The sequence below is a fragment of the Amblyraja radiata genome, chromosome 27 (genome assembly GCF_010909765.2).
Source record: "Amblyraja radiata isolate CabotCenter1 chromosome 27, sAmbRad1.1.pri, whole genome shotgun sequence".
NCBI classification, from domain to species: domain Eukaryota; kingdom Metazoa; phylum Chordata; class Chondrichthyes; order Rajiformes; family Rajidae; genus Amblyraja; species Amblyraja radiata.
In genome coordinates, this window is record NC_045982.1 from 7,924,614 (window position 1) to 7,952,113 (window position 27,500).

The 27,500-nt window shown below is 45.5% G+C and overlaps 2 protein-coding genes across 2 annotated transcripts in view; both read left to right on the forward strand.

Annotated features, from left to right (window-relative positions):
• Window positions 1-191, forward strand: part of LOC116988212 (transcription factor E2F2-like) — a 42,836-nt gene extending 42,645 nt beyond the window's left edge. The window contains exon 5 of the mRNA XM_033044765.1: window positions 169-191. Within this exon, the coding sequence (XP_032900656.1) occupies window positions 169-191 (23 nt within the window). The remainder of the gene's footprint in view (window positions 1-168) is intronic.
• Window positions 192-4,878: 4,687 nt separating this feature from the next.
• Window positions 4,879-27,500, forward strand: part of LOC116988373 (membrane-bound O-acyltransferase domain-containing protein 2-like) — a 30,118-nt gene continuing 7,496 nt past the window's right edge. Inside the window, exons 1-6 of the mRNA XM_033045030.1 lie at window positions 4,879-5,009; window positions 12,238-12,333; window positions 13,302-13,357; window positions 18,734-18,788; window positions 20,217-20,403; window positions 25,217-25,409. Of these exons, the coding sequence (XP_032900921.1) occupies window positions 4,978-5,009; window positions 12,238-12,333; window positions 13,302-13,357; window positions 18,734-18,788; window positions 20,217-20,403; window positions 25,217-25,409 (619 nt within the window). The 5' untranslated portion in view covers window positions 4,879-4,977. The remainder of the gene's footprint in view (window positions 5,010-12,237; window positions 12,334-13,301; window positions 13,358-18,733; window positions 18,789-20,216; window positions 20,404-25,216; window positions 25,410-27,500) is intronic.

Below are 27,500 nucleotides of genomic sequence, written 5' to 3' on the forward strand. Positions count from 1 at the left end.
GCATGATAAAAACATTGTTATATTGCCAAAGTATAAAACATGACATACATATTTAAAATGCATAAGTATAAATACAAGTATACAGTGCATGGATAGATATGTCCCTGTACATAAACCCGCAATAGGCCTATAGCCTCTCTCTGTCTCTGTCTCTCTGTCTCTCCCCAGATGAGCAGTTGCCAGTAAGTTAACAATTTTGATTTGAAAACAACAAAGGATGTTGGGATTAACATTTAGTTGGAACTCTGGAGAAAGCTGCCACTTTGATACTGAACCTCTGGTGTTTACACTGTCAGGAAGGCCAGAAACATGAGCTGGACTTCCCATTGAGCTGGAGCCAGATGAGAACCAGCACTGGCACAGCTGACAGATCCAATCAGTTGAATGGAGAGGAATTGTCACGCGTTAGAAGGGGAATGGCAAAGCAATTCAAATCACGTGTTTGTGTCAATGATTTAACCTACTTAAAAATACTTTGCATGTTTTAAAATGATAAAACAAAATTAAATGTTGTTATTTAATTGATTTTGAATAGTCCTTGAATATTTCTGTGTGTCGGGGACTTTCAGAAGCATTTCGAGCCCTTTGACAAAGACTTTGCTAGCCGTCAACACTGTTTCTCGCTCCTTGAGGGTGCAGCTTGTTCTAGCTTGCTCACAGGCAACCGATTATATTGGGCAAGACCCTGCTGTGTCACTGGGGCATTGCCACTTGAGATCAGCTGAGTCCTTGCTAACATTTACACCTCCCGCAGCCACGGCAAGGCCAGCAGCATAATCAAGGATGAGTCGCACCCTAGCCACACCCTCTCCCAGCAGGCAAGAGGTATAGAAGGGCACACCTCCAAATTCAGGGACAGTTTCTTCCCAGCTGTGTGGAAAATGATGCCTGATAAGTCTGAAGATGGGTCGCGACCCGAAACGTCACCCATTCCTTCTCTCCAGACATGCTGCCTGTCCCGCTGAGTTACTCCAGCATTTCGTGTCTACCTGCGATTTGCACTTTCTCCCTACACATGCCCGCGTTTTTTATTGACCGAAACATTCGCTTTCTTAATGAAGTGAGCAGCTAAATAAAATCTTTCATGATGATGCCCTTGCAATGTGTTGAGACATTTGATGAACCAATTTCACAACACCACTCAACACATGACATGGATTCGACCGCATTATCAAGTGTCAGGCATGACTCAATGAGTTACATTCTCAATTTGGAGTCTGACGTTTATTTCATTCTTACTCCAGAGATTGGAGTACGACATTTAAACTAACATTGAAACATAGAAAATAGGCCATTCGGTCCTTCGGGCTAGCACCGCCATTCAATATGATCATGGCTGATCATCCAAAATCAGTACCCCGTTCCTGCTTTCTCCCCATATTCCTTGATTCTGTTAGCCCTATATGTAACTCTCTCATGAAGGAGCGCTCAGTCCCCCTAGGCCTACCTGATCTCCCACTTGCTAAACACTTTAACTCTCCCTCCCATTCCCACACTGGCCTTTCTGTCCTTGGCCTCCTCCACTGTCATAGTGCGGCCCAACGCAGTTTGGAGGAACAGCACCTCATATTTCGCTTGTGCAGCTTTCAACCCAGCGGTAAGATTTATGATATCTCTAACTTCAAGTAACCCTGGATTTCTCTCTCTCTCTCTCTCTCTACATCCCTCCCCCATCCTAGCTCTCCAACTAGTTCCACTGTCCTCCAGATTAAACATTATTGATTGAGTGCCTCATTGTCCTCAGCCAACAATGTACCATTCTACGTTTCGTTAATCATCGCCCCCTTTGATTTGTGTTTTCACACCTTACCCTTCCATATCTCTAGTGTCTCCCTCTCACTGACTCTCACAGCCCGAAGAAGGGTCTCGACCCGAAACATCACCCATTCCTTCTCTCCAGAGATGCTGCCTGACCCGCTGAGTTTCTCCAGCATTTTGTGTCTATCTTGAGTGTTGCTGTTATTTTTCGGGTTAGAAAATAAACTGAGACATTGTTTGCTCAATCGGATTGATGAAATATTCCCAGAAATTCTCTTGGCTACAGCATTAGAACAGATGGAGAGATTGGCCATAAATTGCTTGCTGTTTGCGTCGGTTTTCTAAATGCACGCAGTTAACTTTATTACACTTCAAAATCCCTTTAACTGGCGGTAAAAACCCTCTGGACTTCCGAAATTATGGAAAAGTGTCACAGAAATACTAATCCTACTTCCTTAGACTGAACAGGCAAACCAGGCATGGGTCCAGCACCGATGGAGTTAGCTCCCAAATTGTTATTTTTAGATAGGCTGAATGATTTCATTGTTAATGTGAATCAGATGGAGGGCCTTCCGTTTTGCTAAGTTTTTTTGGCAGATTTTCTTTTATTGGCTGTTGTTTGATTCAAGGAAAGTTTTGATACGAAAGTCTGGAGTCCTCCCCAAGAAACGACTGGATTCCATTCCAGAGCACAGTTCATAACCCCAAAATCTGTAACTTGGAACGGGGTAGATTTACAGACTTTAACCCAGTGTAGGGGAATCGAGATTCAGAGGACAGAGATTTGAAATGATAGGGGATAGAGTCTTCTAGTCATAGAATGAGGAAACAGGCCCTTCGGCCCAACTTTCCCACACCGGCCAACATGTCCCAACTATACTAGTCCCACCTGCCTGCGTTTAGTCCATATCCCATCAAACCTGACTTATGCATGTTCCTGTCTAACTGTTTCTTAAACATTGGGATAGTCCCTGCCTCAACTACCTCTTCTGGCAGCTTCTACTCACCACCCTTTGTGTGGAAAGAGTTACCCCTTAGATTCCTATTAAATCATTTCCCCTTCACTTTAAACCTAGTGAATGTCCTCTGGTCCTCGATTCACCTACTCTGGGCAAGAAACTCTGTGCATCTACTCGATCTATTCCTCTCATGATTTTATACACCTCAATAAGATCACCCCTCATCCTCCTGCGCTCCAAGGAATCGGAGTTGTTTCATATCAAGAATATTTATAATTTCAAATAAAATGCTGCCTGATCTACTGAGTTCCTCCAGCACTTTGTTCCTTTTGTGTATTAATCAGTATCTGCAGATCCTTGTTTCTGCATCCGGGACACTCGGGTTGGGAAGGGTCTCGACCTGAAGCGTCGCCCATGGCATGTCATCCAGAGATGCTGCTTACAGCGAGCAACCCGCTGAGTGACTCCGGCACATTGCGCATTCACTTAATGCTTTGGCCAACAGGCAGTTCTTCCAGACGGGGCCGAGTTCCCTCAGTACTCCACTGATGTACGCCCTTGCTGCTCCATCCTGGATCTGAGTACGGTTTCAGCTCACAGTCTACTGACGGAGAAGAAGGGCATAGTCACTGAGACACAGGAGACATCTACATTATTGCAACAGGAGTTGAATGGCCTCACATTTTACTGCACTACACTGGAACCCGATTGTGTGGACTGTGGTTTTGGGAGAGCAATCTGCATCGTCATCTTCTTTCCCCACCCTCTTACCTCACCAGTGACGTCTGAAGAAGGGTCTCGACCCGAAACATCATCTGTTCCTTTTCTCCAGAGATGCAGCCTGACCCGCTGAGTTACTCAATGCATTTTGACACTCTCAGTCTGAAGAAGGGTGTCCACCCGAAACGTCACCTATTCCTTTTCCCCGGAGATGCTGCCTGACCCGCTGAGTTACTCCAGCATTTTGTGTCTATCTATCACCGGTTACAACTCCAGCTGCGGGCGGCGCTGAGCAACATCGCGGAGCCCTGGTGGTCCCTTTGCCGAGGGTGTGCCGGTGTGATTCTCCGCCCAGCACGGCCTGTGGACTTCGGGAGCCGCGGTCTCCAGTAGGAAGTGGCTGATTCGGAACTCCAAACCGCTGAGAGTGTTCCCCGTTCCGACGTCGGAGTTTCGATCATCCCGGCGAGAGGGCCTGAAACATCGGGGCCCCCGACCACGGGTGAACAAGGAGGAAGATGACTGGGCTTTATTGCTTTCCGTCACAGTGGGAAACGTTGATTCTGCTGTGTGAGGATGTCTATGTTAAATTCTATCGTGTGTTGTGGTGGGGCAACCCATATTTCACTGTACCAATTGGTGCATGTGACAATTAATGTGAACTTGAACTTGAACTTGAACTTTAACCTTAGTGGCGGACATCAAATGAACCTTCACTCTTCTGCTGGATGTGTGAGGTAGATCGCTTCTTTGCCTGACTACAGAATGAAACGATTACTGGACTTCAGAATTGATCAGCTATAATATATTTTCAACAATTATAGACAACGGACAACAGGTGCAGGAGCAGGCCATTTGGCCCTTCGAGCCAGCACCACCATTCAATGTGATCATGGCCGATCATCCCCAATCAGTACCCCGCTCCTGCCTTCTCCCCACATCCCCTGACTCCGCTATCTTTAAGAGATCTATCTAGCTCTCTCTTGAAAGTGTCCAGAGAACCTGCCTCCACCGCCCTCTGAGGCAGAGAATTCCACAGACTCACAACTATCTTCGTGAAAAAGTGTTTCCTCGTCTCCGTAATGGCTTACCCCTTATTCTTAAGCTGGCGCCCCTGGTTCTGGACTCCCCCAACATCGGGAACATATTTCCTGCCTCTAGCGTGTTCAAACCCTTAATAATCATATATGTTTCAATAAGATCGCCTCTCATACTTCTATATTCCAGAGTATACAAGCCCAGCCACTCCATTCTCTCAGCATATGACATATTCTGCTAAATTTATATATGGGTGCAAATTCTAACGACTGTGGGCTGAAAAGATTAGAGGGGTGTGGAGGGGACCCATGTTGTACATTAACACCAGCAGAGGTTAGATAAGATGAATGGCTTAGTTTTGTGCTACAGAATCACAGAATTATAATCTTTGTTGATTTTATTAGTCAGTGAGAATCGGTGACCTGCACTAAACGCATTTTTTTGTTTTGATTTCAGATACGCTATTTATTTCCTTGGCGAGGTGATCCTGTTGTATGGTGTTATGGTGATGGTGCACATCAAGAGCATTCACAAGTAAGTCAATATTTAATTCTTTAAGATAGTGCAACTGCTACCATCGATCACGATACAAGCTCCCCATTGAATTTCTCTGTTTGCTGATAAAGTTTAACGTCAGAGCTACTAAGCCTGGTTGCGGCAGCACAGTTGCGCAGCGGGAGAGTTGTTGCCTTATGCCCCTGTCCCACTTTATGCCCCTGTCCCACTTAGGAAACCTGAACGGAAACCTCTGGAGATTTTGCGCCCCACCCAAGGTTTCCGTGCGGTTCCCGGAGGTTGCAGGTGGTTGCCGGAGGTTGCAGGTAGTGGAAGCAGGTAGGGAGACTGACAAAAACCTCCGGGAACCTCCGAGAACCGCACGGAAACCTTGGATGGGGCGCAAATTCTCCAGAGGTTTCCGTTCAGGTTTCCTAAGTGGGACAGGGGCATTACAGCTCCAGAGACCCGGGTTCCATCCTGACTACGGGTGCTGTCTGTGTGGAGTTTGTACGTTCTCCCTGTGACGTCGTGAGTTTCCCCGGGGGCTACGGTTTCATTCCACACTCTAAAGACGTTCAGGTTTGTAGGTTAATTGACTTCAGTAAAGTTGTAAATTGTCCCCACTGTGTAGGATAAGTGCTAGTGCACAGTGTGGAATCGTTGGGCCAAAGGGCCTGTTTCCGCATTATCTCTACTGTCAGAAATTCTAATGTAAAGAATAATGAAAGGCCTAGATAGAAGGGATGTGGAGAAGATGTTTCCAGTAGTGGGAGAGTCTAGGACTAGAGGGCACAGCCTCAGAATAAAAGGACATAACGTTAGAATGGAGATGAGGAGGAATTTCTTTAGCCAGACGGTGGTGAATTTGTGGAATTCATTGCCACAGATGGTGGTGGAGGCCAAGTCATTGGGGATTTTGAAAGCGGAGATTGATACGTTCTTGATATGTAAGGGCGTCAAAGATAAATCAGGGAAGGTAGTGCATCCGTGGATAACAAGGGAAATCAGGGATAGTATCAAAACAAAAGATGAAGCGTACAAGTTAGCCAGAACAAGCAGCCTACCAGAGGACTGGGAGAAATTCAGAGACCAGCAGAGGAGGACAAAAAGCTTAATTAGGAAAGGGAAAATAGATTATGAAAGAAAACTGGCAGGGAACATAAAAACTGACTGCAAAAGTTTTTATAGATATGTGAAGAGGAAAAGATTAGTTAAAACAAGTGTAGGCCCCTTGCAGTCGGAAACAGGCGAATTGATCATGGGGAACAAGGACATGGCAGACCAATTGAATAACTACTTTGGTTCTGTCTTCACTAAGGAAGACAAAAATAATCTGCCGGAAATAGCAAAGGACCGGGGGTTAAATGAGATGGAGGAACTGAGTGAAATCCAGGTTAGCCGGGAAGAGGTGTTAGGTAAATTGAATGGATTAAAGGCCGATAAATCCCCAGGGCCAGATAAGTTGCATCCCAGAGTACTTAAGGAAGTAGCCGCAGAAATAGTGGATGCATTAGTGATCATTTTTCAAAACTCTTTAGATTCTGGGGTAGTTCCTGAGGACGGGAGGGTAGCTAATGTAACCCCACTTTTTAAAAGGGGAGAGAGAGAGAAAACGGGGAATTACAGACCAGTTAGTCTGCAGTGGGTGGTGGGGAAAATTCTGGAGTCAGTTATTAAAGATGGGATAGCAGCACATTTGGAAAGTGGTGAATTCATTGGACAAAGTCAGCATGGATTTATGAAACGTAAATCATGTCTGACGAATCTTATAGAATTTTTCGAGGATGTAACTAGTAGAGTGGATAAGGGAGAACCAGTGGATGTGTTATATCTGGACTTTCAGAAGGCTTTCGACAAGGTCCCACATAAGAGATTAGTATACAAACTTAAAGCACACGGTATTGGGGGTTCAGTATTGATGTGGATAGAGAACTGGCTGGCAGACAGGAAGCAAAGAGTAGGAGTAAACGGATCCTTTTCACAATGGCAGGCAGTGACTAGTGGGGTATTGAATGCAATGAGGGAATTGAATGCAATATCTCCAATTTTGCAGATGACACGAAGCTGGGGGGCAGTGTTAGCTGTGAGGAGGATGCTAGGAGGCTGCAAGGTGATTTGGATAGGTTGGGTGAGTGGGCAAATGCATGGCAGATGCAGTATAATGTGGATAAATGTGAGGTTATCCACTTTGGTGGCAAAAACAGGAAAGTAGACTATTATCTGAATGGTGGCCGATTAGGAAAAGGGGAGATGCAACGAGACCTGGGTGTCATGGTACACCAGTCATTGAAAGTAGGAATGCAGGTGCAGCAGGCAGTGAAGAAAGCAAATGGTATGTTAGCATTCATAGCAAAAGGATTTTATGAGTATAAGAGCAGGGAGGTTCTACTGCAGTTGTACAGGGTCTTGGTGAGACCACACCTGGAGTATTGCGTACAGTTTTGGTCTCCCAATCTGAGGAAAGACATTCTTGCCATAGAGGGAGTACAGAGAAGGTTCACCAGACTGATTCCTGGGATGGCAGGACTTTCATATGAAGAAAGACTGGATAGACTCGGCTTGTACACGCTAGAATTCAGAAGATTGAGGGGGGATCTTATAGAAACTTACAAAATTCTTAAGGCGTTGGACAGGCTAGATGCAGGAAGATTATTCCCGATGTTGGGGAAGTCCAGAACTAGGGGTCACAGTTTAAGGATAAGAGGGAAGTCTTTTAGGACCGAGATGAGAAAATCATTTTTTACACAGAGAGTGGTGAATCTGTGGAATTCTCTGCCACAGAAGGTAGTTGAGGCCAGTTCATTGGCTATATTTAAGAGGGAGTTAGATGTGGCCCTTGTGGCTAAAGGGATCAGGGGGTATGGAGAGAAGGCAGGGGTGGGATAATGAGTTGGATGATCAGCCATGATCATATCGAATGGCGGTGGAGGCTCGAAGGGCCGAATGGCCTACTCCTGCACCTATTTTCTATGTTTCTATGTTTCTATTATGAGGTGAAGGCGGGAGAATGGGGTTGTGAGGGAAAAATAGATCAGCCATGATTGAATGGCGGAGCAGACTCAGAGGGCCGAACGGCATAATTTTGCTCCTATGAAGATATGATAATTTCCTTCCAGAATCTTGTAACTATCAATGTGATGTCGCAATGTTATCTCTACTGCCCTCGTTACAACCATTGGTGACGGACAACTCGATATTATTTCACCTCATTATCTCCCCACATATTTAAAGTTCAGATTTTGCTTATCGTTTGGGTCTCAATTGGCAGCTTGGTGCTTGTTTTCCCATAATGTTATTGCCATTTGAATCCAGGCTGTTGCCAGTAATGTTGGTGATGACTGTACTGGTGGTGCTTTTGGGGATTGCGTTGATGACAACATTGATCGTGGGCATGTAGTTGTGTTGGTGAATCTGACGTGGGCAAATAGAGTCCAACTTTAAAGTAAAACAAAGAATTAAAGTCATGGCGAATGTGCATGAACGCTAAAGCGAGTACGGAAGACTGAATCTGGGTGGCACGATGGCGCAGCAGTAGAGTTGCTGCCTTACAGCGCCAGAGACCCGGGTTCGATCCCGACTACGGGAGCTGCACGTGTGGAGTTTCTACGTTCTCCGTGTGACCGCGTGGGTTTTCTCCGGGTGCTCCGGTTTCCTCCCACTTTCCAAAGATGTACAGGTTTGTAGGTTTATTGGCTTGGTATAATTGTAAATTGTCCCTAATGTGTGTAGGATAGTGTTTGTGTGCAGGGATCACTGGTCGGTGCAGTCCCAGTGGGCTGAAGGGCCTGTTTACGCACTGTATCTTTAAAACTAATACTAAAACTAAAAATACTCACAAACTTAGCTTGCCAGTGAAAAAACATCAAGACACAAAAACTCTTCAATCATTTATTGTGGACTTATTCAGTTTCCCTATTGCTCAATATTTTTTCTGTATGAAACAAATCTTGACAGATCAACAAGTAATAAAATGCCCTCCCACGTCTCCTTCCATTTAACAGCTAAGTTCAGTATTCTGAACTAACTGAAACTATTGCTAATGCAAACATTGGGTGGCACAGTGGCATAACTGGTAGAGCTACTGCTACCTCACAGCGCCAGAGATCCGGGTACAATCTTGATATTGGGTGCATGCGGGGAGAACGTACAAACTCCGTACATACGGCACCCATAGTCTGGCGTTGTAAGGCAGCAACTCAACACTGCGCCACCGTGCCTCTATTCTGCCTGGCCCGGCTGCGTTATGCCCCTGTCCCACTTAGGAAACCTGAACGGAAACCTCTGGAGACTTTGCGCCCCACCCAAAGTTTCCGTGCAGTCCCCGGAGGTTTTTGTCAGTCTCCCGACCTGCTTCCACCACCTGCAACCTCCGGCAACCACCTGTAACCTCCGGGAACCGCACGGAAACCTTGGGTGGGGCGCAAAGTCTCCAGAGGTTTCCGTTCAGGTTTCCTAAGTGGGACAGGGGCATTACTCCCGCACTCAGCACCAACCCCACATGTTCATGCCTCTGGAATGAAGTTAAATTGCACAACAGAGATGGGAGTGCCGCCCACTGAGTCATGGTTGACGTAGGATATCTCAGCTTGTGTGTGTTTGGGAATGGGCAGCAATGTTGCTAATCTTGTGGGACGACTGGAATCTTCTGTTTCCTGTGTGCATTACTCGAAACACTGATATTTCCACGGGAACGGCCTAGATGTGAGTTGCCTCTGCAGCAAGACTTAACCCTGGCCTGCTCACTCTCAGATGATGACACCTACAAAGCATTTCTACTTGTATGTTAATACCATCTATCAATTGAAAATGGAAAATTCCGGAACGTTGCTGCTCGATTATGATCTGGGTGGGGCTCTTGGCTCAACTGTAGTCTGAGACACTAATCATTCTGCTTTTTCTGGTTATATTTCATCTTTTTGATATTTGTACTGGTCGACAATCTTGTTGTGCATGGTTTGATTCCTTTGTTACAAGGAGTATCATAGCGTCACAGCGTAGAGACAGGCCCTTCGGCCCAACTTGCCCACACCGACCAACGTCCCATCTACACTAGTTCCACCTGCCTGGGTTTGGCCCATATCCCTCGAAACCTGTCCTATCCATGGACCTGTCTAAATGTTTCTTAAACGTTGCAATAGTACCTGCCTCAACTACCTCCTTCCAAGCTCATTCCGTACACCTGCGTTTTTAGCTCTGACTTTTTAACCAGGCTGTCAAATAGCTCACACGTCTAGTGGATGAAAGGCAAGTAGGGGTTGGCAGTAAATGTCAGTGAGCCCAGGGCCCATAAGTGATCAAAAATAACCGATTCTGCCAACCGAGGCTGGGTAAGCTGTCTCTTAACTGGCTGTGGACACAGGTTAGGGGGACACTCAGTGGTGTGAAACTGCTGCTGCAAACTGCAACTGGAGTTTGGCCTCTTGCTCATTTTATTGTTTGTATTCCTTCGTAATTATCTCGTCCCCAGCCAACAATGGACCATTGTGCGCTCCACCTTTCCTGAGTCATCGATGCAGGCTCTGTTTTGTTCTGAACCTTCCCATACCTCTAGTTTGTCTCTCCCCTGACGCTCAGTCTGATGAAGGGTCTCGACCCGAAATGTCACCTATTCCTTTTCTCCAGACCTGACCCGCTGCTTGACCCGCTGAGTTACTCCAGCATTTTGTGTCTATCTTCGGCGTAAACCAGCATCTGCAAGTTCCGTCCTACACATTTGTATAAAAGCAATCAGGCCACCTGATTGAATAGAAATTGAGTACTGCCTGCCGCTCTGAATAGGAACAATGAACGGTAGATGGTGGTTTACCAAGGAAAGACACAAAGTCTGCAACAGGAGATAAAACTTAGCACAAACATAATTCAGTTTAAAAAGATGTACAAAAACACTTTTTTTAAAGGATATTGGGATGAGGATAGGTGATTGTGAGTGGGATATTTGTTATACTGATTGTATTGGGAAGGGTGATTATAGAGTGATGGGTTATATATATGACTAAGATACTGTATAGTATATGAGGGTTTTTTCTTTTTTCTTTTTTTCTCTCTTGTTTTGTATGGCTTTGTAAATATTTGATTAGCGTATAAATGTAAATAATTTGGTGTACATATAGCTGCTGGTGTACATGTGCTGTACATATAGCTGCTGGTGTACATGTGGTGTACATATAGCTGCTAAATTTGTATAAGATAATTCTAAGCAGTTGAATAAGGGGTGGGAATTAATAAGCTTTGGCTTCTTCCTGCTCCTTTTCGGACACATACGATTTCATTTATTTATAGATATTGTTTATGACACTTATAAATATTCTTGTTTTTGTTTTTTTGTACGCTGTTTCACACTTGCTTTTTATTCTTTTATTCTGTTCAAAATAAAGAATTAAATTAAAAATAAGAAATGGAGTATTCAGCAGGTCAGGCAGCATCATTGGGGAATATGGATGGGTAACGTGTAGGAAGGAACTGCAGATGCTGGTTTAAACCAAAGATAGACACAAAAAGCTAGAGTAACTCAGTGAGACAGGCAGCATCTCTGGAGAGAAGGAATGGGTGACGTCGAGGAAAGGTCGAGACCCTTCTTCAGGCTGGTTAGGGATAAGGGAAACGAGAGCAATAAACGATGATGTGGAGAGATAAAGAACAATGAATGAAAGATGTGCGAAAAAGTAACAATGATAAGGGAAACAGGCCATTGTTAGCTGTTTGTCAGGTGAGAACGAGAAGCTGGTGCGACTTGGGTGGGGGAGAGATAGAGAGAGAGGGAATGCCGGGGCTACCTGAAGTTAGAGAAATCAATCTTATTTTGTCAACAATAATATCACGTTTCGGGTCAGGACCCTTCTCCAGACTGATTCTGATTTTTATTCTGAGAATAGGGCAGCACAGTGGCGCAGCGGTAGAGTTGCTGCCTTACAGCGCCAGAGACCCGGGTTTGATCCCGACTACGGGTGTTGTCTGTACGGAGTTTGTACGTTCTCCCCGTGACCTGCGTGGGTTTTCTCCAAGATCTTCGGTTTCCTCCCACACTCCAAAGACGTACAGGTTTGTAGGTAAATCGACTTGGTATAAATGTATAAAAATGTCCCTGGTGTGTGTAGGATAGTGTCAGTGAGTGGGGATCACTGGTCGACATGGACTCAGTGGGCCGAAGGGCCTGTCTCCACGCTGTGTCTCGAAACTAAACTAAACTAAAATTAGACTGAGTTTTATTCATGCACATACAATGACACAGGTTCTCCCTGACGTTCCATTCAATATATTGTTTCAGGTACACTTTCCTGGCAGCAATGACCTACCTAACCATCTGTCAGATTATCCGAGTCTACGTCCTTGATAGTGAAGAGTGCTCTGCTGATTTTTCTGGGTGAGTTGGAAAAGTACACACTAATGATTTGAAGCTATTGCTGATCGCAGGTTGGTTCCATGTGCAGTTTGTGTCGTGACGTGCGGGTGATTTAACCTTGATGTTAGATTCCGCCTCCTTGAGTTGCCTCATGCAGATGCTTTTGATAGGGTCATATCATCATAGAGTGATACAGTGTGGAAACAGGCTCCTCAACCCAACTTGCCCAACATGTCCCAGCTACACCAGTCCCGCCTGCCCGCGTTTGGTCCAAATCCGTTCAAACCTATCCTCGCCATGATAAGTGGAAAAAGTACAAGCAGTGATAAAAGAAATTGTCACAGGTGGTAACAGATGGGAACTAACCAAGCCTCCTTTCAAGAAGTGGAGGGGCATGGTGGCGCAGCGGTAGAGTTGCTGCCTTACAGCGCCAGGGATCCGAGTTCGATCCTGACTATGGGTGCTGTCTGTATGGAGTTTGTACGTTCTCATTGTAACCTACGTGGATTTTCTCTGAGATCTTCGGTTACCTCCCACAAACGTACAGGTTTGTAGGTTAATTGGCTTGGTGTAAAAAATGTAAATTGTCCCCAGTGTACGTAGGATAATGTTAGTGTGCAGGGATCGCTGGTCAGCATGGACTCGGTGGGCCGAAGGGACTGTTTCCGCGCTGTATCTCTGTATCTCTGAACTAAGTAAATGTTGCGAGGTTATGAGGCTTGATGGCAGTGTAGAAGGAAGCATTTAAATCACAATTATTATTGTCCTCAATGGTATGAGGTTCAACGAGTTATTCAGATTAAGATGACATTTAATGCTATTGCATGTGCTCCTCCTACACATTGCCCGAGAAAGTTTCCTAATCATAGGTTGTGGTTTCATCAGTATTTCTGGTTTAACAATATTGCATCACACTCCCTCAGGGGACTTGTGTCTTTTGTTGTGTGTTGTATTATTATCTCCTGAATTGTTTCCCATTTGTTCTGTAGGCCACTAATGGTGATCACACAGAAAGTAACAAAGTTGGCATTTGAACTTCATGATGGTAAGGAACGTGAACCAAACGAGAGACGGTCACCGCACATTCTCACCCTCCACTTTACATCGACTTGTCCTTGTATCCCTTTGTTATTTTCATTCCTAGTTTCTGTTGATGGGTTCCCTGGGTAATGTGTACCACTTTTCACCAATTCCAAATCATTGGCCCTTCCTAGGTTGAACAAGGAAGAATCATTCCTTTTAATTTACTTTCGAGATACAGCGCACAAACAGGCCCTTCGACCCACCGAGTCCGCGCCGACCAGCGATCACCCCGTACACTAACACTATCCAACACACCAGGGGCAATTTACAAATTTACCGCGGCCAATTAACCTTCACACCTGAGATAGACACAAAATGCTGGAGTGATTCAGCGGGACAGGCGGCATCTCTGAATAGAAGGAGTGGGTGACATTTCGGGTCGAGACCCTTCTTCAGACTACAAACCTGTACGTTTTCGGAGTGTGGGAGGAAACCAGAGCACCTGGAGAAAACCCACGTGGTCGGGGGGGGGGGGGGGGGGGGAGAGCAAACTCAATACAGACAGCACCTGTAGTCAGGATCGAACTCTGGTCTCTGGCACTGTAAGACAGCAACTCTACCACTGTGCCACCGTGCCGTCCCATTAACTCTTAGCAGGGAGTGCAATAAAGTGGCATAAGTTTAAGGTGCTTGCTGGATGTGAGCGGGGTTCGTTGAGGAAGTAACTTTTCACCAAACGAGTGAGGGAGAGTGGGAACCCAGTGTCTGAAAGATTAATGAAATGCATTTCATTGAGCGTTTGATGTGCGGCGTTCCTTCAGGCATGAATGGTGAAATGCTCTTTGTCTTCCTTCCTGGACACAACAATTCAAATAATCACCATCAGTGGCATAAATGTCCTTTCTTCCACTATCCTACAAAGTATGTTTCTAATTCCTTTCATGATGTTAGAATATCCAGAATTTATTTACACCCAATAGGTTTCACTGAGGTTCATTGAGGGATAAATGTTGTCTAAAACACCAGGGATACGCACAGCACATTACAGCTGCAGCCCCTGCAGATAGAGAGTCACTGGTTTAGTTTAGTTTATTGTCACGTGCACTGAGGTACAGTAAAAAGCTTTTGCCGCGTGCTAAGTCAGCGGAAGGAAAAACATGATTACAATTGAGGCACCCACTTTGTACACATACGCAGACACAGTTTGATTTCCCCACCACTCTAAAGGGGCTGTCCCAATTGGGCGACCTAATCCGCGAGTTCTGGCGAGTTTGCCCTCGACTCATACTCACAGCATGGTCCACACGAGGTCGTAGGAGGTCTTTGTAACTCTCCTTCATGCTCGTGGGTGTTCCACGCGTACTCGAGGCCTCAGCTAGGTCGCTGCGTATTTTTCGACATGTTGAAAAATGCCCACGAGTAAAAAAAGGTCGCCATGGAAAAAATCTACACTCTTTTTACTCGTAGGTTTTGTCATAGTAGGTCGTAGTAGGTCGGCATGTATGTCGTAGGTAATCGAGGGTAGTCGAAGGTAATCGTAGATAGTCTTCAACATAGTCGAAGGAGGTCAAAGGGAGGTCGAAGGAGATCAAAGGAGGTCATCTTCACTCTCCACTATTCGGTGACCAATTTTCCCGAAGTTAGTCATAGCTAGTTGAAGCTGGTCTTCAACATAGTCGAAGGAGTTCGAAGGAGGTCTTCAACATGATATTTTATCAAACTCTCCTAAACTCGCCAATTAGGTCGCACAAGTGGGACAGCCCCTTAACTCAGGTAGAATGGAGTTGCATTCATTATTGGTGAGTTGAATATTATGATTTCAAAGCCAGCTGTTTCTTGCAGTTCTTGGTTGGAAATTATCAAAAGGTGTTGAGGAAGGGGAAGACTTGACACAATTGTAAGGCCACAAGAAACATACAGCAAGATATTAAAGATAGATATTAGAGGGAATCGTAGCGAGAATGAAGCCATATCAAGTTATGGGGGAGAGTATGACCCTAAATACTGGAGTAACTCAGCGGGACAGGCAGCATCTCTGGAGAGAAGGAATGGGCGACGTTTCTTCAGACTCAATGGACACAGCCTAAAATTTAGAAAGAGAGGGCTTCATTTGTGAAGTTGGAATTCAAGACCACATATGGAGGATAATAGAAACTTTAAACTCGCTTCTGTAAGCACTAATGATGCAAGGCGAGAAACTAATTTGAAACTGCAATTGACAGATTCTGCGTAGCCAAACCTAAAGCATTGCAGATCAGTCACAATTACATTGATGGCTGAGCAAGCTCACGCATTAAATGACCACTGCCAAATTGATAGATGAAATATGTTCACGATTATGAAGGGTTTTATTAAAGTAAATCTAGAGAAACTGTTTACTCTGGTTACATAGTTGGTAGACGGCCTAGACTGGAATCAAGGGTGGATGAAGCATTTGAGCCAGAAATTTTAAGCGCTATTTCCTTGCCTTAAAACAATGTCATATCTCTCTGACTTTTTTCTCGTTACGAGCTTTAAAAGGGTGGTATTTTAATGGGATTTTAAAGGGCAGACATTACTGAAAAGCTCCAAATGGATATCTTGCAGCTGCTGGTATTTCGACACGTGCTCACACCCCCAACAACAGTCTTGCAGCTACTGAGCTGAGATGATTGCTTCCTGGTGTTTGTACCTGTGTTTCCTGAGGCCAAGGAGAGTGGTCTTGGTCCTGCCTTGATCCTGACCTCGGGTGCTGTCTGTACGGAGTTTGCACGTTCTCGCGGGGTTTTCTCCGGGTCCTCCCACGATCCAATGACGTGCAGGTTTATAGGGTAATCGGCTTCTGTAGAATGTCCTTGTTGTGTACAATAGAACTAGTGCGATCGGGTGATCGATGGTCGGTGTGGGCTCAAGGGCCTGTATCCATGGTGCACCTCTCAACTAAACTAAACCGGTTGTCTGGTTCACACGAAGAGAAGATAGGCCCTTTTTGGACCACTGTATCATGAAGCATTTAAGAAGGAACTGCAGATGCTGGAAAATCGAAGGTAGACAAAGGTGCTGGAGAAACTCAGCGGGTGCAGCAGCATCTATGGAGCGAAGGAAATAGGCCCAAAACCCTTCTTCAGACTGATGTAGGGTGGGGGGGGGGGGGGAAGAAAGGAGAAAGGAAGAGGAGGAGCCCGAGGGCTGAGGGAGAGCTGAGACGGGGAGGAGACAGCAAGGGCTACCGGAAATTGGAGAATTCAATGTTTATGCCGCTAGGGTGCAGACTGCCCAAGCGGAATATGAGGTGCTGCTCCTCCAATTTCCGGTGGTGCTCACTCTGGCCATGGAGGAGGCCCAGGACAGAGAGGTCGCATATCATGAAGCAGAATGTGTATGGACACTGATGTCCTGAGAAGTGGAGATCAAGGTGAATGTGAAGTTAGGTGGATATGTTATATTACGGAGTCGGGAATGATCAGAGTTTGATATGAGCAGTGTCCATATTGAGCCTTGGATCTGCAGGGATGCAGTACTTTGTCGCTGGCCCTTTAACTAAGGTTTATGTGCATTCAGCATTAATAAAAACCTTGTCCCCTGGAGTGGGGTCAACTATTGTTTTCAGAGCAATGTGATTGCAAATGATGCTGATGGTGGACTTTGGTTTTGCACAATGACTGACGTGGTTTAGGTGAGTTTGATGCCAGACAAATGTTGCCAGCAAACCCGAAAGTCACACACACGGTGCTTGTTGTGAGGTTTGAAGAAGGGTCCCAACACGAAAAGTCACCTATCCATGTTCTCCAGAGATGCTGAGTTGGTGTCCTGCTGAGTTGCTCCAGCACCTTGTGTCCTTTTTTTTTAATGACGTAACTTGCTTATCATCTGGAAGGCATAAAGAGTGCCAGGTGCCGATTTATTAACTTTCAAATGGGATACGCAGGAGAAAAATTAAAAAAAATATTGGGCAGCAGAGAAGAAACGGGGATTCAGATCTCCATCATCTGAAAAGATCTGGCCCTCATGGTTGTTCAGCGCAAAACCCATTTGTGTTGGCTGTAGAGCACTTTGGGATGAACTGAGGTATGAAATGTACTGAATGAATTCTATTTTTCCTTTATTTTTTAAAAAGGGAATCTTAAAGTGAGTTGAGTTCCGCCATGATTCCAACAACTCGAGTCATTAGGTCATAAGTGCTAGGAGCAGAATTAGGCCATTCGGCCCATCAAGTCTACTCCGCCATTCAATCACGGCTGGTCTATCTCTCCCTCCTAACCCCATTCTCCTGTCTTCTCCCCATAACCCCTGACACCCGCACTAATCAAGAATCTATCTATCTCTGCCTTTAAAATATCATAGAAATATAGAAAGACAGAAAATAGGTGCAGGAGGAGGCCATTCGGCCCTTCGAGCCAGCACCGCCATTCATTGTGATCATGGCTGATCGTCCCCTATCAATAACCCGTGCCTGCCTTCTCCCCATATCCATTGACTTGGCCTCCACAGCCTTCTGTGGCAAAGAATTCCATGGATTCACCACCCTCTGACTAAAGAAATTCCTTCTCATCTCCTTCCTAAAGGAACGTCCTTTAATTCTGAGGTTACGACCTCTGGTCCTAGACTCTCCCACTCGTGGAAACAGGTGGCATGGTAGCGCAGCGGTAGAGTTGCTGCCTCACAGAGCCCGAGACCCGGGTTCGATCCTGACGGCGGGCGCTGTCTGTGCGGAGTTTGTACGTTCTCCCCGTGACCGCGTGGGTTTACTCCGAGATCTTCGGTTTCCTCCCACACTCCAAAGACGTACAGGTTTGCATGTTCATCGGCTTGGTGTAAATGTAAAAATTGTCCCCAGTGTGTGTAGATTAGTGCGGGGATCGCTGGTCGGTGTGAACTTGGCGAGCCGAAGGCCTGTTTCCGCGCTGTATAGTCTAAATTAAACTAAATATCCACTCTATCCAAGTCCCTCGTGTCTCCTTGTCATTTCCCATCCAATAGTGGGATCTCTTTGGTAGACAAAAGTGCTGGAGAAACTCAGCGGGTGCAGCAGCATCTATGGAGCGAAGGAAATAGGCAACGTTTCGGGCCGAAACCCTTTGGGTTGAAGTCTAGTGAAGGAAATAGGCAATATTTCCTTCGCTCCATAGATGCTGCTGCACCCGCTGAGTTTCTACCGCACTTTTGTCTACCTTCGATTTTCCAGCATCTGCAGTTCCTTCTTAAACACAGTGGGATCTCTTTGTTGGTTTTGGTTGGATTGCTTTCCCTCTGTATCATCAGTGCCTTGCGGTTGGTTCAGCGTAGCCTGGTTTGTTTTGCTCTGCGATCCAGGGTGACGGAACCTTTTTCCGTTCCTTGTATCACTTTTGAACAAAACATTGCAACTATTTACTGCGTTTAAATGCTGCCAAACCTGCTTTGTCTTCATTCCATTTAGGTCTGGCCCGAGATGATAAAGAACTGAGTCTCTCCCAGAAACGCTTAGCAGTGAGGTAAGTTCAGGATATATATTCAGGAGGATATGGCTTGAAATTGCAACGTGTGAAATCTGATGTAAAAGCTCAGTTACTGCTTGTGTAAAACCAACAATGACGCTCCAAAGAGTTTAAACCTTTTAATAAAATATATTCCAGAAAAAATTAGACCTGCTAGGCTTCAGTCTCAATATTATTCAAGGTTTTACTAATTTCAGTTAAGTCACTAGCACATGAGCATATGAAAATAGTAGGCCATTCGGCCCCTCAAGCCTAGACCGCAATTTAATAAGTTCATGGCTGTGTGTTGGGGTCTTCCCAAAATCCAGATGGTAGAAATATATTTGGATCCACATTTTCTTTTTGTTTTAACTTTTCAGATTTTGACACTGAAGAAACACTCATGCATTTGTTCTATATCTCTCCATCTCACTGTCTGTATCTCTCGTTTCCCTCCCCCCCCCCCCCCCCCGACTCTCAGTCTGAAGAAGGGTCTCAACCCGAAACGTCACCTATTCCTTCTCTCCGGAGATGCTATCTTTCACGTTGAGTTACTCCAACATTTTGTGTCTATGTGCTGATTTTATCTACACACACACACACACACACACACACACACACACACACACACACACACACACACACACACACACACACACGCACACACACACACACAAAACACATAACATATTTAGACATCTTTAAACATTAACTTGTAGTTAAAACAAGAACGTTTCCTACTGCCAAATTTAACACCCTAATTTTCCTATTTCATCCACTTGTAAATCTCCACTTGTTTTACAATCTGATATTTATTTTATTCCAAATTTAACATTTCCTGAGGTTTGCAACTCCTCGCCCTGTACACTAGTTCTAACTGGACACTTGGGACACTGGAAGCCAATACAAATCTGCACGTCTTTTGAGTGTGGGAGGAAGCTGGAGACCCCGGAGAAAACCCACGCAGGTCACGGGGAGAACGTACAAACTCCGCACAGACAGCGCCCGTAATCGGGATCGGACCCGGGTCTTTGGCCCTGCCGGGCAGCAACTCTGCCACTGCACTACTCGATGCATGGTTTGTCTGATTGACTGGGGCTGTGTCCGTCCACAATTTTCTGTGCTTTCTGCAGTTTTGGGCTGGGCAGTTGCCGTACCAAGCTGTGATGCTTTCAATGGTACATCTATAGAAATTGGCAAGATTCGTTGCAGAGACATGCCGAATTATCTGAGTCTCCTGGGGAAGTAGAGGTGCTGGTGAGCTTTTGTGGCCATGACGTCAATATGTTTGGACCAGGCTCGCCCTCATGATCACGCACGAGACAATCTCTCTTAAAGCACTGCGATGCAAAATTGTACCCAAACGCTCCTCTCGCTGAACATAGACACAAAATGCTGCAGCGTGTACTGGATCGTGGTCTAAGACTTTTTGCTGTGTCTTTGCAGGCGGATACCAAGTCTACTTGAGTATGTCAGCTACAACCTCAACTTCATGGGCATCCTTGCAGGGCCTCTGAACTCTTTCAATGACTACATCTCCTTCATCGAGGGCAGAAACTTCAAGGCTGGGCAGGTCCCCCTTGCTAATGGAACGGAGAGAAAAGCCTGCTCTCTGAATGAACCTTCACCTCTGGTAAGCTCATGAACTGATTTTACTTTATCTAAAGAAAGTAGGAAACAGGACCACCAAAGCTCTAGAATTGTCCCACAGACTCTTGCAATTTAACTGTCAGCTTCAGAACACTGCTTAAAAAAAAATTAAACCACAAAACAATATTTTGCATTTAATTTGGGTAAGTTTTGTCTCTTTGTTAAGATAATGTTGGCCATGTGCTTGTTTGAGGCAGTAGAAGGTCATGTGATTTGACCTTGAGGCCCCTTTATGCCCAGCCAGTGAGTTATTAGCAAATTCTTCTTTGAAGAATATTCTTTCGAAAATTCCTTGACACACACAGGTGGCACAGCGGTAGAGTTGCTGCCTTACAGTGCTTGCAGCGCCAGAGACCCGGGTTGCATCCCGACTACGGGTGCTGTCTGTGCAGAGTTTGCACGTTCTCCCAGTGACCTGCGTGGGTTTTCTCCGAGATCTTCGGTTTCCTCCAACACTCCAATGACGTACAGGTTTGTAGGTGAATTGGTTTGGTATAAGTGTACATTGTCCCTAGTGTGTGTTGGTCGGTGCGGACTCGGTGGGCCGAAGGGCCTGTTTCCGCACTGTATCTCTAAAGTGAACTAAGCTAAACACCTTCCATGCACACAATGTTTGTTGGGGAAAAAAACTTCAGTGATGGAAAAGATTCACTGATTAGGTGGGGAAGGTTTGGGAAAGATTTTATTTGGTGAATAAATTGAATTCTCCACACACAACTAGAACCAGATGCTTTGATTTCAGCAGTTCTATTTAGAGTAATAGTCCTACAGCATGGAAACAGGCCATTTGGCCCATCCTGACCATACTGACCAACAAGCACTACTAATGTACAACATGTCTCCCCGCACTTGACCCATATCCCTCCAAACCATTCATATCCACGTACCTGCCCAACTATCTTTTCAATGTTGTTCTAGTATCTCCCACAACTACCTCCTCTGTCTGCTCATTCCTGTCTCAAAATGTGATGCCTTGTAATCATGTATTGTCTTTCTGCTGACTGGGTAACACGCAGTAACAGATTTTCACTGTACCTCTGTTCACGTGACAATAAACTAAACTAAGCATTCAATACATCCACCAACCTCTGTGTGAAAAAAAAATTGACCCTCAGGTTCCTATTAAATCTTTCCACTCTCACCTTAGATATATTTAATATGTCTATTAGGAATCATAATTTCAATATATCCATCCCAAATGTGTGAACTCCACTATTACAACCCTTCAAGAAATCGGTGCATATTCATTTTTGGCCTTTTGTACATTCTCGATCATTAGTGGCCACCACTTCAGACTGAGAGTCGGGGAGAGGAAGGCACATCTGAAGAAGGGTCTAGACCCGAAACATCACCCATTCCTCCATTCCAGAGATGCTGCCTATCTTCGGTGTAAACCAGTATCTGCAGTTGCTTCCACCGCTGTTGATGGCCCAGCCTTCTGTTGGTTGAAGTCCTAAGATATGGAATTCCTCCCACCAACCAATTCACTTCTCCAACTCTTGTCTTTTCCAAGTCGCTCCCTGCAAACCTACCTCTTTCCCACCCTGTTCATCATCTGTAAGGAGTTTGTACCTTCTCCCCGTGACCACGTGAGTTTCTTCTGCGTTCTCCAGTCTCCTCCCACTTTCCAAGGACTTGCGGGTTTGTAGGTTAATTGACTTCTGTAAATAGCCTTGAGTGTGTAGGATGTGAAATTAGGTTAACATCGAACCAGTGTAAGTGTGTTGTTGGCTGGGGTGGACTCGGTGGGACGAAGGACTTGTTTTTATGCAAAATCTCTAAACTAAACTACGTATATCAGTGTGAGACTCAGTTCTGCGTTTTTGTTTGTTGTTGAAATTCCTTTGGATAATTCACCACATTAAGGTGCCAGATAATTGCAGTTTGGTGGCATTTTTTTCATTGAAAGAAGAGAGGTTCATGCCTTGACATCACTGCCAAGGAATGTGGTTACATATATTCAACAAACTTGCTAAAGTGTGGGAAGGAGGGTGGCACGGTGGTGCAGCGGTGAAGAAGGGTTTCGGCCCGAAACGTTGCCTATTTCCTTCGCTCCTTAGATGCTGCCTCACCCTCTGAGTTTCTCCAGCATTTTTGTCTACCTTCGATTTTCCAGCATCTGTAGTTCCTTCTTAAACAGCAGTGTTTTAGTTTAGTTTAGAGATAGAACACAGAAACAGGCCCTTCGGCCCACCGAGTCCGCGATCCTCGCACAGGACTACATACACTAGGGACAATTTACATTTATACCAAGTATACAAACCCAAGCCAATTAACCTACAAACCTGTACATCTTTGGAAGTTGTGCCTCTTTATTCTGTAGGAGGAAACTGCAGATGCTGAGTTATAGCCCTGTTCCACGGTATGAGTTGATTCCAAGAGCTCTCCAGAGTTTGCCCCGATTCGAACTCGGAGATTTACGGTGATGGCCACTCGTCGGTACTCGGGGCTCTCGTGGACATTTTTCAACATGTTGAAAAATCTTCACGAGTCTTCCCGAGCTCACCTGCCGTTAGCGAGTCTTCCCGAGTACCTGCCGTTAGCGTTACGAGCCGCTAAGAGACGTCCTCGAGCTGCGACGTACCCGCTACGTTCATTCTCCGTGCTTACCCCGAGTTTGATTTTTTTTTAACTCGGGAGAGCTCTTGGAATGAACTCGTACCGTGGGACAGGGCTTTAACACCGAAGATAGATACAAAATGCTGGAGTAACTCAGCGGGATAGGCAGCATTTTTGCATAGAAGGAATGGGTGACGTTTCGGGTCGAGACCCCTCTTTTCTTGTTCCAGGCACATTGCAAGTGAGACCAGTGTAGCTTCTTAGTTTGCTGTGTAGATAGCTCCACTTTGTGGCCACGTTTGCTCACTACACCCTTGAAGCACAGTCACGAGCCAAGTGTGATTTATTGGCATGTGTCCGAAAACAGCAGAATTACATTTGTAAACATAGTGCTGAGTAGATACCATAACCAACCACAAAAATAAATTCAAAATATAAATACAATGCCTCCCATGTCCCCAGTGCAATCAAGACAATTTGTAGTTCAGAGTTTAGTTGGAGTTCGTAGAGTTCAATAGCCTGATGGTAGTCGGGAAGAAGCTGTTCCTGAACCTGGACGTTTCGGGCTCCTATACCTTCTTCCCGATGGCAGGGGTGAAATGGGAGCGTGGCCAGGGTGGTGCGGCAAGGTGGTGTAAATTACAGGAGAGACCTGATAGTTTATTGGTCGCCCAATTATAGGAAGGATGTCAACAAAATAGAGAGAGTACAGAGGAGATTTACTAGAATGTTGCCTGGGTTTCAACAACTAAGTTGCAGAGAAAGGTTGAATAAGTTAGGTCTTTATTCTCTGGAGCGCAGAAGGTTAAGGGGGGACTTGATAGAGGTCTTTAAAATGATGAGAGGGATAGACAGAGTTGATGTGGATCAGCTTTTCCCTTTGAGAATAGGGAAGATTCAAACAAGAGGACATGACTTCAGAATTAAGGGACAGAAGTTTAGGGGTAACATGAGGGGGAACTTCTTTACTCAGAGAGTGGTAGCGGTGTGGAATGAGCTTCCAGTGGAAGTGGTGGAGGCAGGTTCGTTGGTATAATTTAAAAGTAAATTGGATAGGCATATGGATGAGAAGGGAATGGAGGGTTATGGTATGAGTGCAGGCAGGTGGGACTAAGGGAAAAAAGATGTTCGGCACGGACTTGTAGGGCCGAGATGGCCTGTTTCCGTGCTGTAATTGTTATATGGTTATAGCATATTAAACATATGTTAAACAAGGAAATGCAGATGCTGGTTTACACAAAAGTCTGAAGCAGGGTTCCCGATCCGAAATGTCACCCCTCCATGTTTTGCAGAATACCGTCCGACCTGCGTAGTTACTCCAGCACGTTGGGCCCTTTTCTCAAAGCTTATTGAATGAATTGATTGAAAGATACAGCATGAAAACAGGCCCTTCTGGTCCGCCCAGTCCACGCTGACTGTCGTTCACCCTAGTTCTATGTTATCCCCACTTTTGCCTCCACTCCCCACATGACAAGAGACATTTATTGTCACATGTACCAATTGGTCCAGTGAAATTTGTGATCGCCATCTAGAGGCCATCGACCAGGGTACAATCTGAACTCCGGTGCTGTCTGTGAGTAGTTTGCACGTTGTCCCAGTGACCTTGTTGGTTTCCCTTGATGCTCCAGTTTTCTCCCACAGCCCAAAAAATATGGTAGGGTAATTGACCATGTAAATTGCCCCTAGCGCATAAGAGAGTGGCGGAATCTGTGGGGGGGGGGGGGGGGGGGGGGGGGGGGGGGGGCGTGCAAGAGCACACAAGGAGCAGTACAGAGTTGCCATCAGGTCATCTGTTGCTGCAAGATCTATCCATTAACACGAGGTGAATGGATAGAAACATAGAAAATAGATGCAGGAGTAGGCCATTCGGCCCTTCGAACCAGCACCTCCATTCGATATGATCTTGGCTGATCATCCAAAATTAGTACCCCGTTCCTGCTTTCTCCCCATATCCGTTGATTCTGTTAGCCCGAAGAGCTGTATCTAACCGTCTCTTAAAAATATCCTGTAATGCGGCCTCCACTGCCTTCTGTGGCAGAGAATTCCACAGATTCACAACTCTCCGGGTGAAAAAGGTTTTTCCTCACCTCAGTCCTACATGGCCGACCCCTTATTCCTAAACTGTGTGACCCCTGGTTCTGGACACCTCCCCCAAAACATCGGGAACAATTTTCCTGCATCTAGCCTGACCAATCCCTTCTACTTGTTACATCCTTGTGGCCTGATTCTTTCTACAGCGAGCGGTGGCGTGGAAGATGCTGGTCTGCAGCGTGTGTGTGGTTGTGCATCTGTCCCTGAACGAACGGTTTCTCGTTGGCTACAACAATGACGACGACTTCATGGCCAGAAGCTCGCAGCCCTTGCGCTTACTCTATCTCTACACCTCCCTCATGGCTCACAGACCAAAGTATTATTTTGCCTGGACCATTGGTAAGAGAACTGCTATGTAATGTAAATTTAAGTTTTAAACTCAGAAATCAGAAAAATGGACTGGTAAAAGCCCTGTCCCACGGTACGAATTCATTCCAAGATCTCTCCCGAGTTTAAAAAAAAATCAAACTCGTGGTAAGCGCGGAGAATGAACGTAGCGGGTACGTCGGAGCTCGGGGATGTTTCTTACCAGCTCGTAACGCTAACGGCAGGTACTCGGGAAGACTCACTAACGGCAGGTAAGCACGGGAAGACTCGTGAAGATTTTTCAACATGTTGAAAAATGTCTACGAGAGCCCCGAGTACCGACGAGTGGCCATTACCGTAAATCTCCAAGTTCGAATCAGGGCAAACTCTGGAGAGCTCTTGGAATTAACTCGTACTGTGGGACAGGGCTATTACCAAGATAGATTTTCAAAGTTTTAGGTAGTAGCAACCTTTTTCACAAGACGGGGACATGGAAAGGAGTTACGGTTGCACAGAGTTTTGATTAAACTTCATTAACATAGAAACATAGAAACATAGAAATTAGGTGCAGGAGTAGGCCATCCGGCCCCTCGAGCCTGCACCGCCATTCAATATGATCATGGCTGATCATCCAACTCAGTATCCCGTACCTGCCTTCTCTCCATACCCTCTGATCCCCTTAGCCACAAGGGCCACATCTAACTCCCTCTTAAATATAGCCAATGAACTGGCCTCGACTACCCTCTGTGGCAGGGAGTTCCACAGATTCACCACTCTCTGTGTGAAAAAAGTTCTTCTCATCTCGGTTTTAAAGGATTTCCCCCTTATCCTTAAGCTGTGACCCCTTGTCCTGGGCTTCCCCAACATCGGGAGCAATCTTCCTGCATCTAGCCTGTCCAACCCCTTAAGAATTTTATAAGTTTCTATAAGATCCCCTCTCAATCTCCTAAATTCTAGAGAGTATAAACCAAGTCTATCCAGTCTTTCTTCATAAGACAGTCCTGACATCCCAGGAATCAGTCTGGTGAACCTTCTCTGCACTCCCTCTATGGCAATAATGTCCTTCCTCAGATTTGGAGATGGAAATTAGGAGCTTTGCTTTAACATCAGTATAGTATACCTTCCTTTTCATCTAAATTAAATTTCATGCCTGCAGTCATACATATAATAATAAATAACAAAAACACACAATAAACACAAATTAACATCCACCACAGTGAGTTCACCAGGCACCTCCTCACTGTGATGGAGGCAAAAGTCTTAAAGTCCTCTATTCACATATACACGTTATAGGAGTAGTATTAGGGCATTCGGCCCATCGAGTTTACTCCGCCCTTCAATGTGATCATGGCTGATCATCCACAATCAGTTACCCCGTTCCTGCTTTCTCCCCATATCCCCTAACTCCGCTATCTTTAAGAGCCCTATCTAGCTCTCGCTTGAAAGTATCCAGGGAATCGGCCTCCACTGAGGCAGAGAATTCCACAGACTCACAACTCTCTGCGAGAAAAAGTGTTTCCTCGTCTCTGTTCTAAATGGTTTACCCCTTATTCTTAAACTGTGGCCCCTGGTTCTGGACTCCACAAACATTGGGAACATGTTTCCTGCCCCTAGCGTGTCCTAACCTTTAATAATCTTATATGTTTCAATAAGATCCCCTCTCATCCTTCTAAACACCAGAGTATACAATTTAGGAGGATGAGAGGGGATCTTATAGAAACATAACATTCTTAGAGGATTGGACAGGGTAGATACAGGAAAAAAATGTTGGGGGAGTCCAGAACCAGGGGGGGTCACAGTTTAAGAATAAGGGGTTGGCCATTTAGGACTGAGATGAGGAAAACCTTTTTCACCCTGAGAGTTGTGAATCTGTGGAATTCTATGCCACGGAAGGCAGTGGAGGGCAATTCACTGGATGTTTTCAAGATAGAGTTAGATTTAGCTCTTTGGGCTAAGGGAATCAAGGGATATGGGAAAAAGCCTGATTTTGAATGATCAGCCATGATCATATTGAATGGCGTGCTGGCTTGACGGGCCGAATGGCCTCCTCCTGCACCTATTTTCTATGTTTCTTTGCCTTTTGGGTGTGAGAGGAAACCGGAGCATGCGGAGAAAACCCACGCA